Here is an 18,003-nt window from a genome sequence, read left to right on the forward strand (position 1 = left end):
CGAGTTCTGGTTGCAAGATGCTTCCTTTGAATTTCAGTTCCCTTATGGGGGAACAATAGGTTACAATAATGTGGATTTGTTTTTATAACACTTAATCGACATGGGCTCCGAAAAGAATATGTAACTCATAAATAATCTTATTGTAAATTTGATCTTACGCACTAAAGAATAAAAATGTCGTTTTGAGCATGAAAATTAAGTATAAAATTTGCGTGAGATAAGTTTTCTTGGACTTACCAGCTAAGTGATTGAAGAAGTGACATGTAAAATAAAAAATATAAAAATTAAATTAAAATATGCATCTTCAGCTCAAATACATCCAGTTGTTTATTGAGAAATGCTGCAAAAGTTTTCCTTCGCACAACACCTGTACCCCAGTTCAATGCGTGAACGTAAACGCACTGTAAAGGCGCCATGAAAATACAAATGCTTTATTTAAAAATAAAGCATGTACTTACGTTCTAATGGTTTTATCAGAGGCAAGGCCATGGAATAGAAACAACAAAGAAAAAAAATCAAGAACAGAAAAACGAATGGAATTACCTAACTAGCAAGAGATTTGATATTCATTATACAGTCGTCCAAAACCTCTGTACAGTAGTTAGTTCTGATATGTAACTACTTATAAAATCAAGACTTAAATTCCAAGTATCGAGTGAATGACACTTCAACGTCACAGTCTTCTACAGATACCACTAAATCTTTACTTAAACTGAGCCACTCGATCGAAACCGGATCCTTAGCTACTTATGGTTCACCCTGAATGAATATTTTTACAAGAACCCACTTCAAAACAACTTAAAGCAGTTTTAGGCAAATACAACTTGGGTAGTAGGGCGAATATCAGAATGCCGTGTTTATTAGCTAGTGATCATAATTTTTTGGCCAAATATTTGTTCCCAATAATATTTGTGCAACGAAAATCGTAATCTTTATTATCACCAAGATTACATTACAATGAAATATGAATATATATTACATGATGGTTACTGCAGTAGTGAAAGCAGTGAAAAGACTTGCTAAACCCACCAAAATTACTATGAAATAAAATACAGATACTTACGGTCTGTTTGCCAAGCAAGGTAGGTAATGGGAAAGAGAGAAGTATTAGTTAGTTATGCACATTTGTTATTGCTTTCATAGTTCTTAATCTTGGTATCGTTAAGACAAAGTGTCTTGATAATTGAACAACCAGGGGTAGGACTACCTGCCAAGTCATATTGCACTTGCTACAACTGTCGGGTACTTCAAATAGTGACCATATTGGCAATGAATGGGAAAGCCTGACCGGAAAAGAGTCTTGGACATATTGTCAACCAGCATTAGTAAAAAGGTCACTTTGCCTTCCAGTTAGCTCAATGGATAGAGCTCTGGACTGTTGTGCGGGAGGTCGAGGGTTCAAGCCCCGGCCGGACCAACACTCAAGGTCTTAAAATAATTGAGAAGAATATCCTACCTTTCTATAACATTAATTAAGTAATGGTTAGATATTCTAGTCTTCTCGGATAGGGACGAATAAATGGAGGTCCCGTCTCCCACAGGGTTAGGGGTAGGAGACGTTAATTTCCCACGCACGAGATTACTGTGTGATGGATGTCCTCTCCTGGGGTGGAATGGGTGGGATTTAATGGGTGGACTACTCGCATGGATCGCATATGTTCTGTTCTAGTCCTGCTCTACTGCGGTAATGCAGTGAAATATGGTGAGAAAAAAAAAGTATTCCTCTTGGCTGCAATTATAAAATGGTGACTGTGGTGAAAACTAAGCCCGCCCGATTCATTGTCAGGAAAGCTTACAACTCTACTCTTTCGCAAAAGGAGATAACGAAAAATCATGATAAGTCTGTGTCTCTCTGATAATGACTGACCGGTGCGTCAGAAATGTGAAAATGAATGAGAAATAGTAAAAATAAAAGAAAAAGATACTTACGACCTGTTTTGTCAATGACACGTTGGTGACCAGATAAAATAGAAAAAGGACATAATTAAACTTGAAGGTTGTGTCATTTTAAAGCCGGTTTAAAATACGAATCATTAATGTGAATTAACTTTTGTATTTGAACATATTTTTGTACTTATATCATAATCTCTTGCGGACGCAAGAGATTGCAAACAGAAACAAAGAGCAGTTTAACGCTCCAAGTTATGAGCTCCTGTTTTCGGTTAAGTAGACCATTTAGAGACATGCAAAAACGATTAATTTTCCTAAACAAAAGATGAAGCGACATTTTACCGCCAAAAAAGGAAGAAAAAGAAAGGAAAAGAGAGGATGAAGATAATAAGAAATAGTGACTGACTTACAAGCGAAACAAAACTTAATATACCTAGCAAAGCTAAGAAAGTCAAATTCTTTATTTGACCAAAATTTACATGAATTGCGAACCACTTTGAAAAGTAAAAATAACGAGAAATGCTTCGGGAAGTGTTGTTAAAATAAATTGTTAATTTTTTAGCGTTTTGCTTGAAACACGATTTCTGAATTAAAATATTTTCTTACCCGCTAAAATATCCATAAACCATAATTTTAAAGAGGAAAGAACGGCAAAATAAATTGTTAGTTGAATTAAAGTGTTTCATACAAAATGATTACACATGTACAAAGACAACACACCGATACTAAATAGTACATTTTTTCTTTCACCGCATTGTGCGAAATCAATTTTGTGTTAGTAAGAGATTGAACGTGTACAAAGGCCAATGATCCCAAACTGAAAATGATAACCCACAATGAAACTGTTGTGCGCGAATGTTATTCTACTTTTTTAAATGGCTGAATATACTCTGCGTAGGTTGTTTCACTTGTCCTAAAGTGATCTAATAGATACGTCGAGGAAAATATCGATTTTAGATTACTTAAGTTTCACCTACTAAGCGATCATCAGACTGAAGAGTATTCTACGAAAGCAGAATTATACGATCAAGTTTTTAATTAAAAATTCCAGTTAAAAAATTATTTAGTTCGGTTGGAATTGTGCTTTCTATTACTGGTTACTACAAGGAACTTTTTACCACAAGTGGCAATAATGTCGCAATCTGATCGGCCAATTTGCCCTTGTCGATATGGGTACAGACAAAGCTGCTCATGTCAACGTGACACGCACTCAAATGATGCCTTTATTCGACGTCGATATTTTGTTGTCGACCAATCGGCTGCGCTTGAAGAGTCCACAACATTTTGACCACTGTGAGGATGAATATCGTTGTCGATAAGAGTACAGACTACGCTAAACCACTGTCGGTTTGTTTAATGCACCTTAAGCAATGGCAATGTCAACTTGCTGAACAAAAGATCTGATCTGGTTAGAAAATGTCGGGCTATATTGCAGAATATCCGGCCACAAAAATGTCTTACTTGAGAAGTTGCCACCGCAGTCCCGCAGTGGTGTTTAATAATGCTGCCCCCGCAGTCCGCAGTGGCAAGTCTTTTGCTAAACCGACCACATCATTAAATACAGTCATCGCCGCGCGTTGCGAATCGACCGCATCAACCCCTTAACCAAAATAAAGAAATTGATTAATTTTTTTGGTAATTCTTTTTCTATGAACTTTAATAAATAGTAACTGCCGATTAACAAACAGCGAAGCGAACTATTAACTACAGTCATCGCCGCGCGTTTACGCGAACTATTAATAATAATTACACACATTTCAAATTAAACCTTACATACTTAGTCCGAGGAGGCGCAAGCTAATCGTGGAAAACTTTTTACTATATTTACAAAAGCGGTCATCGCAATTAAAAAGGTTCATGTCGCCTCCACAAATAGAACATAATCGAGATTTGGCCAGCAAACCTTCCCCCATTAACCACTGAATAAGTCTATCTTTATCGTTCAGTAAAACAATCAAGTCATCGTAACGCCATTTTCTCTGCTTTCTCTCATCTCGCGCATAGCTTCCCTTTGGCATGCCACATTGCATCACCTTGTCTTGTTTTTGGGCTTCAGGTGGAGTTTGTGTGCCACTGCTAGATTTCCGGAGTTTTTTCGATCCTATACACACTTGTAAACATGTCTCAATAAACTACCTTTTTTAATCAAAACAACCGCCTCCCTTTGTTTGTCCTAAGGATATGATATCTTATTAAATGTGAGAACAAACTTCTTTTAATTCCTTAACTTTTAATTTCAGAGATTTAACAACTCTTAAATAATGAACAAACGAAAATTGCTTTCAATTACTCGCCAGAACAATACCACTAGCATAAATTTTAGTGCCGGCGTCTCAAACAACAGCTCACGTTATTCCAGTCATGTTAACCTCTTTCTTAGTTCACTGTAGTAAGCTAAGATATGATATTCTAGTTATACTCGTGGTAATCCCTTCAAGAAATTATACCGTTTCCAAGCTTTACAAGCAGAACGAACAGACGTGAGTGAATTTACAGCGACGATTGAATTCTGTACAATTTCCTTACAGCAAGCTCTTCACTGACAACGAAATACACCGTTTTGTTAAAAATAAGGCTGTATCGGTTGGAAGCTCAGAAAGCTATTTTATTCCCATTTTGCTTACAACAACAGCCTTTATCCTCGCATGCAACGACTCCCGCGTTGAAATCATTTCCACCCACAGGCAGCCTCTTAACCTGTTCACCATATTTTTTGGATATCCAGGGACTGGTGAGTATAAAATATGTATATTTGGTTTTACGATGCCTTAACCAAAAATTTCCTACTTTTTTCCTCCGTTCGGCAACGGTTTACATGGGTTAGATCGTATATGGTTAGTCTTGCAAACCTCTTGCTAATTCTAACTCAACCCTTATTCTTAAGGGCCCTTTTCATAAACAAGACTTTTTGTTTCTACAACAGGAAAATCGTCTGCGTTACAGCACGCAGCCCAAGATCCCCTAGAAGCTTCAGACCTAACCTCAACTGTACTCAGCAAAACAACTTCGTCAGGTCTGATGAAGCATCTGGCCCAGAACAAGAAAGCCATTCTATTATCTCCGGAGGTGTTTGACAGAATCAACAAATTGATGAAGTCAGACGAGGACAACGCCACAGGAAACGTCCAGCTACTCTTCAAACTGTTTTCTGGTGAGCGCTGTTCCTTTCACTACTCAACGGAAGACACAAGACTAATACCACCTAACACTGCTTTCAGCATCCTTGGCTCAACACAATTGTTAAACGCCGCCAAGCTCATCGCAAAGATGGACCATGGCCACGGTTTAATCGGCCGAATTTTATTTGCAACTCCTCTAGCTTTAAGGCCTACTCTTTCCGAAATGGAGGCTGCTAAAGACTACCTATGAACCGAAGTCATAAGCGATTTCGAGGAACTCTTTCTGACTATTAATAAAATTGCCAAGAATGCAGTTTACACCTTTGAGGATGACGCAATCGCCCTTTTGCGAGAAAACCTTGACATGTTTGTCGCAGAGGTAACTGAAGCAATTCAAGACGGCACAGTGCCTCCAAAATCCAAGACACCAGAACTCATCCCCCGCATAGCTACAGCCCTACACGTCTTCAATCACGTCACAGCCGAACTGCTCGCTGGCGTCCCTTCCACGGAACCTCCAACCAAAATAAGCAAGTCAACGCTGGAGAATGCCTCAGCCTTCGTTAACCATCTTGAGACTCAGAAGGGAATCTTATGTCAGGTAAAGCAACAGAAGTTTATTTTAAAGCAACATATTTTACTATTAAGTCGCATTTTTCCTACATTTGAAAGGAATGCCCTCCGTCGAAAGTCTGTGGCTACGGTAACTGAATTTGACCAGTAGAGCACTCATTGTAAAATACTCGTTTAAGTTTTTCTTCCCAATTCAATCCTTTTCTTACATGCCTTAATTCTTGTGTAACTCCCTTTTATTCTCCTCCAGTTCCTCAAAGAAATCATTAATTCGTTTTGAGATAAAACGATCGAACAACCAACGAGCGATTCAGTCGAGGAGAGCATCCTTTTGTCACCTGGACCGGCAGTAACGTACAAAGCCTTTAAGCATGGAAAGAGATCATCCCCAACAATCGCTGAGGCAGAGTACGAGCGCGCCACAGAGTCGTTGCAGGCGGATGGGTTTGGAAGAATAGTACAATTCCGTGTTCCACGGGCCAGAGCTACAAACAAAGTCTTTGTGAAGTCGAAACCAGACCCGTATCCGACCACAGCACCAGTAACAAGTACTGAGTTTCATATTGTTTTGGCTAAACCAATACATAGAGACATTACTCAGCCAATGGTTAATTATCTTCAGTCAAATAACTTCCTTCAGTAATTTTAAGAAACGTTTTCATCAACTTCTGGTGTCTTACCGTGCCTAAGAAGTTTTTTAACTCGCCAAGCATGTAAATTCATTTAAGCCTGTCACTTTCCCACTCCCTTTAGAAAATTTTCCAAGTTAGGTGCTTTTAAACTTAGGTTAGTTCATCCAACAAATCTCCTTTTTGTTTCAATAACGTACGATGTAATTTAAATAAAGTCAAATTTATGGCTGATGCTTGAAATGATGCATTGCTCTTAATTTTGCGGCGCGTTAACGACACCCCTAATGAGGTAGCTTTCTCTTAAGCCTTCATTAAAAATCTATAGCTTACCCGTGTTGTCAAATGAATTAGGTTATTATTCATGTCCACTAAGAATACTGACCAGGGTTAAGCAACTTAGAATAGTTATAATGGTTAACGATTAGCTTATTTTTACGGTTACACTGGGCGAAAAATCAGATTTGACGTCAGACAAATGCTGTCCAAATGTGGTTCAAATGTGATGTTTGTCATATTTGTCAGTATTTGACTTGAAGACAAATATGACATTTGTCCTAAAGATAAACAGGATAATTGTGCATTTGCTTTTGGGTGTAAATATGGACAAATGTGGTATTAATTTGAATTAAATATCATGATTTGTCCTGCTCTAAACAAGGACAAATGCGTTAAAGATGACATTTGTAAGAACAAATTCAGGACAAATGTAGGGCAAATATCATCTTTGTCATGGTATAATCCAAAATTCTCTTCCCCTCCATTGACCCTGTTGTCAATTTACACAAAATTGCTTTTTCCACATGTTATTTCAGTATTAGGGTTGCAAGTACCCAATAATACACTGCATTCAATAAATATCAGAAATTTCATTGTTTCAGTGGCAGTTTAAAATGGAATCGCATTTACTTTGATTAATGCAATCCTCTCATTTCCAATCATCTCACACCCACAGTCCCGACTAAAATCAACACACATAAATGTATAGTAAATGGAAAGTTTATTTAACATTTCTCCTTTTATGTACAAACAAAACCATTTCTGTTAAGGGAAATTAACATTTAATAAATAAGTGTATGTAATCAGTCCCTGTACACTTAAATATATACCATATATGTGATACAGAATATAGCCTAAATAATGGGGGAAAGCTACAAGGTAAGTCTAAAATATAACATCATTGATTTTAAGTCTTTACAACACTCCTGCCAGCAGGACATTCTCGATAAAACATTTTCACATGAACTGTACTTAGTGTGTTATGATTCATGAAGAGGAGTTACTTCCAAAAAACTTCACTCAGGTACTGCCTGTCCTATCAGTTTCAATACAGTAGGTTCTCTTTTTATAAGGCATTAAAAGACCGAATATCATCGCAACATACCAATTAGTCTTTGATCACATCACCAACATAGCTAATCCTACAAATTACTGTCAAACTGCTGGTAATTTTTTTTACAGGAACTCATCAATGTTGTGTTGCAATGTTCCAATATTGATTGAAAGTTTGCTGCATGAAATTAGCAACAGACTCACTTCATAGGAATTTAACTAAAAAAGTCATATTTCACATGACTACTTTTGAAGTGTGATTTCCTGACAATGGCAATTTGAATGCTACATTCTTGCAGTCTATTACGTTGATAAACAGGCAAAAATTGAGCAATTTATTTCGTTTCTTAGAAACAGATCAGCAATTACCTTGTTTTATATGGGAAAATGGAACTTGAAAATAATTCACAAACTATTCTAGCAAATTTGAAGTGAAAGTTGCAAGTTGCATTCAGCAAGCTGTCAATCAATATTTTCACATCACAATGCAATATTCTAGAGTTCCCATCAGGAGGCAACCAGTTTGACTATAAATTTCTATAGTCAAATGTTAACCAGATGTTCTTTTGATGGCAACCTTGCAAACTTCTACCTCAACATTGGTATTTGATGACAGTCTGAGTCAAGCAAGCTGCAACCTATGTGAGCAGGTTGAAACTTTCGATTTGAATTTGCTGAGTAAGTTCTCAAGCCCTGGTTTTCATTTTGCCATATAAAGTCAGGTAAGACAAACTAAGTTTCAAATAAACAGAATGATATTGCCTAACATTTGCTGTTAATCAACAGACTGCGATGAATTAGTGACAGGCTTAGCTCCAAATTGCCAAACTGTGAATTTTCATTAAAAATTCAAATCTCTCCTTCAAGGTTATGGCTTACACTTTTAATTCTTCTACGTCACCACATTTAAGGATCATGTGAGATTGCAACGCGCATGCGCAAGATCAGTGCACGTTTGCTTGTCAGCAAGATTGGTCACGAACGATCGAATCAGGCGTGAAAAAATGTCAAATATTGAACACACTGAGGATTCCGCCTCGAAAAGTTCTTCTAAAAAGAAGGCAAAGAAGCTCCCTCAAGGCGGGAACGAGGTTCCCAGGTCAGAGGGCACTAGTGGTGTAGAAAACACTACTTCAAACGGTTTGTCGGGAAACGCGCCCGAAAATGACACAACAGAACAGAGTGAGCTGTCAACATTTGGCAGTATGCTAACGAATTCTATGCTTACTCTCCAAACAACTTTGACTCGGCAGTTTGAAAAACTGCAAATTACTATTGAAAGAACTTGGTCCACAGAGGAAAATAATCTGTTGGAGAGCTCCGAAGGAGAGTACAGACGTTGCTGTCAACGAACAACTTGCTACACTCGTGAACGGACTCATGTTCAAATTGAAAAATCCTGAAGAATCAAAGCTCAAAGAAGAAGGGGAAAAAATCCTCCGACCACAAAACTGCGAAAGTTTGGTCGTCACAAAAGTGCACGAGCTTATTTGGAACAGGCTGAGGCCGAACACGAGGTCCTTTGACTCGAGGGTACAAACAGCCCAAGGCATGTTGATCAAAGGTGTCATTGAGGTCACCAAAATGCTCAATGAAATGCTGGACCTGAAGTCCAAAGCAAATGACGAGTCAGTGAATGACAGTACAGATTATGAGAGCAAACTTAACCAGCTGATCGACAAAGGAATGTCAGCTATAGAAATGCTTAGCTACGCAAATTTCGAGATCAACATGAGACGACGAGAGTGCATAAAACCCGACCTCAATGAAGACTACCAAACCTCGCTATTCTCCTCGTCAGTCCCTGTGAACAACTTCCTATTCGGGGGAGATACCTCCAAAAGGTTGGAAGACATTGACAAGACCAACCGCGCTGTAAAGAAAGCCATGGTGAAACCCCATGGTCAATCGAGCAGGAAGAGATTTCCTAGTAAACAATATGGCCGCTCGCGAGGATACCGCGGCAACGATTATAAATATTCCAGGAGTTCGCACAGCGCAAACGTATCCAGCTCACGAAAGCCTTTTTTAGGCAAACGATTGTACAACCAACAGGAGAAAAAAGGGAGATACGAAAACCAGAAGCAGTAAGCTCTGTTACACCGGAAACAGTGAGTGAATCTCCTACCTGCATTCATTTTAAGAAGGAAACAATTAACCTGGTGCCTATTGACGAATTCAGAGCTGGCAGACTTAATGATTTTCTCCCAGAGTGGAAAAAACTAACTTCAGATAAGACTATTTTGGACACAGTCGCCCACAGTCATCTCGACTTGATCAGTAGCGAATTGAATTGTCAACAGGGCACGAGGTTAACTTGTCATGTTAATTCTATCGAGAAAGTAGCTATTGATAAGGAGATTACGAAACTCCTTGATAAGGGAATTATTGAAGAATGTTTGCCTTGTATTGGACAATTTGTGTCCCCAATCTTTGCCAGGCCTAAGAAAGATGGCACCTTCAGACTGATCTTAAATTTGAAAGAGTTTAATGAGAATATTGAGTACCATCATTTTAAGATGGAAAGCATTCATACAGTCACTACCTTAATAAGGCCTGTTACATGGCATCAATAGACTTTAAGGATGCTTATTACTCAGTGCCAGTGGCAGTGGAGCACAGAAAATTTTTGAGATTTCATTGGAATAATCAATTATTTCAATACACTTGCTTCCCTAATGGGCTGGCCTGCTGCCCAAGAAAATTCACTACATTGCTGAAGCCTGTATATGCTGAGCTTCGTAAAAAAGGACTTCTCCTGGTCCCCTACCTAGATGACTCTTATTTACAAGGGGAATCAGAGCTCGAATGCTGGGAAAATGTTAGAGAAACTGTGACATTATTTCAAAAGCTTGGCTTTATAATACATCCAGTCAAATCTGCCTTTCACCCTACTCAAGAACTGGAATTTCTTGGCTTCATAGTAAATTCGGTGACAATGACAATAAGGATTACGCCAGAGAAAGCCCTGAATATTCAATCACAGTGCACTAAATTCTTGCACAAATCAATAGTCAAGATTAGAGATCTTGCACACATTATAGGACTCCTAGTTTCCAGTTTACCTGGAGTCCAAATGGGCATGTTGTTTTACCGACATCTCGAAAATGAGAAAATAGACATACTTAAAGCTAATAATGGGAACTTTGATGCACTGTGTACTATAAGTGAGACATGTACGTCAGACTTACAATGGTGGCGTGGCAATATCACCCATGCAAAAAAGAAAATATTGCAAACTGACCCAGACATTACAATAAGGTCTGATGCATCAAAAGAAGGTTGGGGGGCAGAACTAAATAATAAGCGCACAGGGGGGCGCTGGCTGCCAGATGAAACCATCCTTCATATTAATGAGCTAGAACTTTTAGCAATTTTGTTTGCATTGAAGTCATTGTGCAATGATGTAAAAAAGACTCACATCCGAGTAGAAAGTGACAACACAACAGCAGTGTGTTATGTTAACAACATGGGGGGGAGTAAGTCCAGACCATGCAATAATATTGCCAGACAAATTTGGATGTGGGCACTAGAGCATGATAATTGGATTACAACAGCTCATTTACCAGGGAAAGACAACACTGTTGCTGACCGTGAATCCCGTCTGTTTAATGACAGGACAGAGTGGCAATTGAACACTGCAATATTTTCTAAAATAAATAATCTTTGGGGCCCATTAGAACTTGATTTATTTGCATCTAGATTGAATAGGCAATTAGATAAATATGTGGCTTGGCGACCAGACCCTGAAGCAACCTATATAGATGCTTTCTCACTGTCGTGGACTGATAAAAGCATTTATGTTTTCCCCCCATTCTCTCTTATAAATAGATGCCTTCAGAAGATCTCAAAAGACAAAGCGAAAGCAGTGATAGTTGTCCCAATCTGGCCACCTCAGACGTTTTTTGCAGTAATCTTGACTATGCTCATAGACAATCCTCGACTACTTCCAAAGAAGGACAACCTCCTGACTCTACCTCATTCATCAGCACTGCATCCTCTGAGAGACAAGGTCCAGTTAATGGCCTGTCATGTATCAGGGAAGCAATGGCAGCAAAAGGAATTCCTGATGAAGCAAAACCCATCATTCTCAAATCCTGGCGAGACGGAACACAAAAGCAATACAACGTCTATCTTAAAAAAGTGGATACAATTTTGTGGTGAAAGGAAGATCAGTAAAACTGAAGTCACTGTGAACAGTGCCTTGATGTTTTTGACAAATCTTTATGTATCGGGACTGAAGTATAGTGCTATTAATACTGCACGCTGCGCGTTATCCAGCCTGAACTTTGACAGTAGAATCACAATTGGCAATCACCCCATTATAGTAAGATTTATGAAAGGTGTATATGAGTCAAGACCGATACAAAGTAAATACTCTTCAGTGTGGGATGTAAAGAAAGTGTTGAACATGTTTCGAAAATGGAAAACTAACAAGGAACTGTCTTTAAAAGACTTAACTCTAAAAACTGTTATGTTAATTTCACTAGTTAGTGCTCAACGAGTTCAATCGATACACATGTTGGACACCGCTAATATGATAGAATTGGAGGATACTATAACTTTCCAGATGGGTCTCTTGAAGCAGAGCAGGCCTACAGCTAAGTCAATGTTCCTTGAATTCCATAAGTATCCAGAGGATGAAAACCTTTGTGTGGTGAGAACTTTGACATGCTATCTTAGAAGAACCTCATGTTTGCGTGGTCAAGACACCAAGGTATTTATCACTTACTCAAAACCACACCATGCAGCTAGTAAGGACACAATACGAAGGTGGATAAAAACATGTCTAACAAAAGCCAAAATTGATACAGCTGTTTTCACGGCCCACAGTACACAGGCAGCATCAACATCTGCGGCACAAAAAGGGGGTTTGCCACTTCAACTAATATTGGAAAAGGCTGGATGGTCTAATGAGACCACATCTGCTAGACATTATAATGTTCCTGTTGAAGGCACCAAAGCATTGCAATTTACCAAGGCAGTTTTCTCATGAGTAGATACCATACTATTCATATAGTGTTTTTTGAACTGTTGTTAATTTTTTGAAAAGACATTTTTATTCATGTCATTACCTTAACAACATACTTTTAAAGAGTAAGCTATGTTTTCATGTAGCTTATGTTACTTGAGTTACCATTGCTCAATATATATTAAAGTTGTTTTTGCTACTTTGGAACATGCTAGTGTGATTAAGGTTTTTCCACACATTCACTTGTAACCCATTTTAGAGGTTATTTCAAAGTGTTAGATTGTAGTCATCTTGGCTACGAAGTCTCACATGATCCTTAAATGTGGTGACGTAGAAGAATTTGAAAATTAAACGAAACTTACCTGGAAGTTGAAGTTTGATTGGGATTCTTCTAGTCACCATAACATTTAGGGATCAGGTGCCCGCCCTTGCACGGTGGCGCTACCCTGCCCTGTGAGGACTGTAGTGTGCTTGCACCTTCCTAGGTCACACAATATTTTAATATTGTCACATGATTGTGGTCTGTTATTAATCAAGAAGACTACAATCTACTTTTAAGACTGATCTTGCGCATGCGCGTTGCAATCTCACCTGATCCCTAAATGTTATGGTGACTAGAAGAATCTCAATCAAACTTCAACTTCCAGGTAAGTTTCATTTAATTTTCAAATTTTGAAGCACGATTCCTGGTTTTGCTAATTTAACTAAGTCCGTCACTTATTTCTCGCAGTCTCTTGATAAACAGGCGGGCGACGGCTGACTGAATTTACTCTGTTTCTTTGAAACAGAGCTGGTATTACCTTGTTTTATACCGCAAAATGAAAACTGGAACTTGGAAACTTGCTTGAGCAAATTTGATAGTGAAAGTTGCAACTTGCTTGTACAGGTTGAAACTTGCTTGACTCAAGCTGTCAATCAAATACCAATGATGAGGCAAAAGTTTGCAAGTTTGCAATAAAAAGAATACCCAGTTTGACTGTAAGCATCCGAGGCTTTATTTTTGGTTAGAAAAGCTATAAAATTCAAATTTTTTACAACAATCACCACAGTAGCTAATTACTTTCCTTATAGTGTTGTTGACACTAAAGTTTTGAAACTGATGCAAGTGACAACACACCTGGTCAAAACAAAAAAATAATTGGTCACGTGATAAAAATTTTTAGTCATTTCTGTTTAGGATAGGTACACCATTATTCACTCACATTGTGACCCCTTTGATTCCCCCTAGAATTTATTACTCTTTCATCCTGCTTGTTTGCCACTTGGGACAATCCCTCATTCCTCACGTGGGTTGACAACTCCTCTGATTTTTGCCTTGAGGGTTTTAAAGTAAGTCTTTCAGGCACCTGTGACAAAAGCAATTCAAAAATTATATCACAAATCTTGATCATTGTCCAGAATAAAATAAAAATACCTCTGAAAAATAATATTACTGAAAATGTCTGAATGTTACACTCATTTTCCTTGTTTGATATGGGATAAATGGACCCAACAAAGGAATCTTCAAAAGTGGCCAAAGTACATACAAATTAATTCAAACACCTTAATTTTCACCTTCTTAGTCAATCATATCATCAATGGATAAACTTAACAGAATAGCTGTGTGACCAGGCTCACAATTGTGCATGACATTGCAATACTTTTGTTATAATTTTAGAATTACATCTTCAAAAACTATTTCCTATGATAATCAAATTATCATACACACAGGATTTGCATCATAAATTTCCTTTAAGTTGCACCATCACACCTAACTATTTCCTATGATAACCAAATCATCCTAAACACAGGATTTGCAGCTAAATTTCCTGTAGAATGATCACACCTCACTTCCAAAATTTTAGAGAATTTCCTGCTATTGTTCGATTCCTTATAAAAGAAGTACAGTTAGTTTGTTTAACTCAGTAGTTCAGAGTGTCAAGACCAGCAATTACAAGCTCAGAACCTCTTGGTCACAAAAAAAGTAACTCCAGTACATGTAACCTCAAGTTAGTGACCTATTTTACTGAGGATTTGCTTTCAATCACCCTTTCTTTTCATCAGTATTATTTATTTTGTACTTTCCTGTATAAATAAATTTTATTGTGGCTATAAGTCTGTCTCGTTGTTCAAATAACAACATCAGAACCTGCCTCGGTCACAGCTGACTTAAGTTAAAGGCTAGAGAGGCACTATGGATGTAACGGCTGCCACATTTTTGCCTGCTGTTAAGAAGACATTAACAAACTTGTGCGCGCGCGACTCGCGTGCACGTGCTTTGAGGTTACGAAGTAATCTCGTAAGTAAATCACGCGGAGCCTTTTTAATGTTGACGTGTGCGAGTTTTAGAGAAGAGTAGTTGAAGTTTTTTTTTAGTTTATCGTTTGGTTGTTGTCGTTTGCCATAAGATTACAGTTTTCTGTGTTAGAGTAAGTGTCTGTTTGGATTTCCCGTTTCGCTTCTGAATACCTAACTTATATTGAAGTTCGTTTTGGTTCAATTCTTACGAGCGGGACTGTTATGTAAGTGCTAATGTTCCTTTCCTTGAACTTATATATAGTTCTTTTGTGAGTTTGTTTGAGTTTTTAGCTAGCTTTGCATCTTGCCTTTATATCGGAATGTTTGGAATGTTGGTTTGTCTATTCGCATTTAGCTTAGCTTCTTCCTTATAAATTCATATTTCAGTTTATGATAAGTACTTGGATACCAACGTTAAATAAAACGATTCAAGGCTTGTCCTTAAAATATATCCTCGCTTCATAGTGTGTCTTCATTTGCGAAACTCATAGTTGTCGTCGAAATTTTGCTTCGCTTATGTCGGCCGCTACAATGGAAGTAAAGTGTCTTGCCCAAGAACACACAATACGACACACTGGTCCAGGCCAATGCTCAAACCACAGTTCAATGTGCTAGCTATTAAGCCACCAAATATTATAGTCATAATTATAGAAAATTAATCTATACTTACACTCTAATATAACAGGATCAGCCTCTTTGAAAGCTGACGTTGCTCTGACACCTCTTTCAATTGCCTGGATAACCTCAAGGTTGGTGTGATCATTAAAACTGAAAAGCAAAATGAGGTTAAGCTTTTAAGTACTTGGGTTGATGTATACTGTAACTCAAATTAATAGAAACACTCAAGACATATATTGTTCAGTAGAAGTTTGGGAGAAGCAAAAAAGTTGCTAAACACTGGCCAATGGCTCATATTCCCACAGCATTTCTCATTCTCCCAACTTACCTATGACTGTTCGACTATCATGCACCATTTCACCAGGGCTTAATGAAAACACAAAATCATACATATCCCTGATCAAATGAGATGGTCGAGGATAAATCGGGAGTGCTTCTATTTACCTGATAGCTGCCAGATTTCTGCAATCATTCCCAACATATGAAAACATAAATTGGCAAAATCCGGGACGGTCACAAAACAGCGAAATCCCAGAGCTTCTGGGACTTTCCCAACATACATGTACAAAAAACCCTGCTTACATTACAGACAGCACATCTTAAAAATTTGGCCAAGTTTTTCAAGTCTACCATTCTCAATCCCTTACTTACATCACAGACAGCGCATCTTAAAAATTTGGCCAAGTTTTTCAAGTCTACCATTCTCAATCTTGCCCAATCTTAACCATCCTTGTTCCTTTTGGTTTATTGTTACCTCTTTGGTGTTTTTCTAAATTTGAAAGTAATCTTTGTTCATCAGCAAAATGGCTTAAAATATCATGACATAGCCCCTTTTTAAAACTACATACTACAATAACTCAACAATAAGTTTCATCCTTTAAAAACAAAATGGCCGTCTATTGTTATGACGGCTATGTGCATGAAATCAGCAACAAAGTGTTATCAACAAGCTGTTATCAACACCGTGACGTCTAAAAGTTAAAATAACCAAAATACTCACCACCATATCTCGTGGAAGGTTTTCACTTTTCCTTTTTTCTGCCATTGCGGGTGCTGACTGTTGGCCTTGTAAGTTGTCAATTTTTTCTGTAAGAACAAGTTTTCACTGAAGTGCGTCAAACTGCCCTTCGTGGTCGGAACAACTCGCTCTAGCGTTTACATGAGACGGTGGCGTGGTGGCTGGAGTTGATCGGCTCCTCGATGAGGAGGAAGATGGTGTACCGCAGGGCACAATTGAAGGCAAGCGAGTGGAGGCGACTGGTTGATAAACTGGCGAGGTCTCTTCTGAATCACCAGTACTGTCAAGCTGCAAATCACGACGGATATGATTTTCAGATCGAGATCTCTCGATGGAAATCCGCGGACGGTCTTGCGCTCGAGGAACGACTGCAGTTGTCCCTGGAGTTGTCTAAATATTCAAAGAGCAAATCGAGTGAATTGCTGACCTGTCTTACTGACCTACGTTTAATTAATACACCTAAAAGCTTACCGTTCGACGGTGAAGTGCCCAGACGTTAGCGGTGACTCGGAAAGCTCGTCAAAATCAATCCCTGCACTGCTCGATCTGTTTCTGTGAGACATATTACAAAACTGCGGAGTAACTTTTGGTTAAAGGCTTGCTGCAACGAAGACGTGACACTTAGACGAAAGACGCTTTAAATTTGAAGTGTCGTTCCAAATCCCGCCGATTATGATAATGTCCAAGAATTCGAATTACATAAAAGCGTCGGGCGAGGGCCCTTGGGGATTACCTGCGCATGCACTTCCGAAAATTTGTACATATTTTTGCGGATCGGAGTGCAGCGGCAAATGTTACTGTAATGCTCGTCAGTTCTCGTCATTTCTCAGCTCAATATCTTTTCTCAACTCGAAAATGAGTTATTACTGCAGTCACTGTGATGACTTTGTCAGTCCAGGTACCCGATCGAGACATCTCGAAATTGCCTCTGAAAGTGACAATAGCGCTAGCGCCGTCGAAAGAGAGATTCTGAAGTACACTGCTTGGAATCCTACGATAGTTTTGAGGATCATGAGGAATACCTCAGTGCAGATTTAGCCCTGTCCCTATCCCTTGTTCTATCTTTTTTATTTACTTTTAACAAAATGACATTTCTCTTCTTTTCGACAGTCTAATGGGGGACATTGGCTTGGGTTTTTACTAATAAAATACGAACAGTACCGCAGAAGTTAACAGTCAGTTCAGGCAACTGTATGGCTTGCACCGGTCAAGTCACGCAATTCCTTGTACGAGCCTCTACCAATATTCAATTTGTTTTAGTAAAAATCACACTTTTGATCCAGACAAAAAATGCCCAAATCTTAGTGATCTCCTTAGAGATACAAAGTAGGGGAACTGAATAGATCATACAAGGGGGGACGCGAGTGAAAAAAACGTCTCCGTGGGGTAAAATAGGGTTCGTATGATGTTGAACACATTTGTCTGTTTTGTCTAATATTTGTCCTTGAATGGCTTCATATTCAAACAATATTTGTCTTGCATTTATCAGGGACAAATATGATAACATATTTGTCACACATTTGAAGTCTCTGCGACCAGGACAAATGTAAAGTCAGATTTGTCTCATAATTGACC

General features: G+C 38.4%; 1 protein-coding gene and 1 long non-coding RNA gene across 2 annotated transcripts; one reads left to right on the top strand and one right to left on the bottom strand.

Moving 5' to 3' along the window:
* The first annotated feature begins 10,106 nt into the window (after window positions 1–10,106).
* Window positions 10,107–12,539, top strand: LOC148730743 (uncharacterized). The gene has a single exon (XM_088761853.1). The coding sequence runs from the start codon at window positions 10,107–10,109 to the stop codon at window positions 12,537–12,539; it is 2,433 nt and encodes an 810-aa protein (XP_088617979.1).
* Window positions 12,540–13,188: 649 nt separating this feature from the next.
* Window positions 13,189–17,459, bottom strand: LOC148730744 (uncharacterized). Its single transcript, XR_016001005.1, has 3 exons — window positions 16,411–17,459; window positions 15,463–15,560; window positions 13,189–13,861 (listed from the first exon to the last, which is right to left on the bottom strand). It is a non-coding gene; the product is annotated as an uncharacterized LOC148730744 (long non-coding RNA).
* Window positions 17,460–18,003: the final 544 nt, after the last annotated feature.

Source organism: Stylophora pistillata, chromosome 5, assembly GCF_964205215.1.
Source record: "Stylophora pistillata chromosome 5, jaStyPist1.2, whole genome shotgun sequence".
NCBI classification, from domain to species: Eukaryota; Metazoa; Cnidaria; class Anthozoa; order Scleractinia; family Pocilloporidae; genus Stylophora; species Stylophora pistillata.

Coding starts and splice junctions, on each gene's coding strand:
- LOC148730743 (XM_088761853.1), top strand. CDS start 10,107: ATGGCATCAATAGACTTTAAGGATGCTTATTACTCAGTGCCAGTGGCA.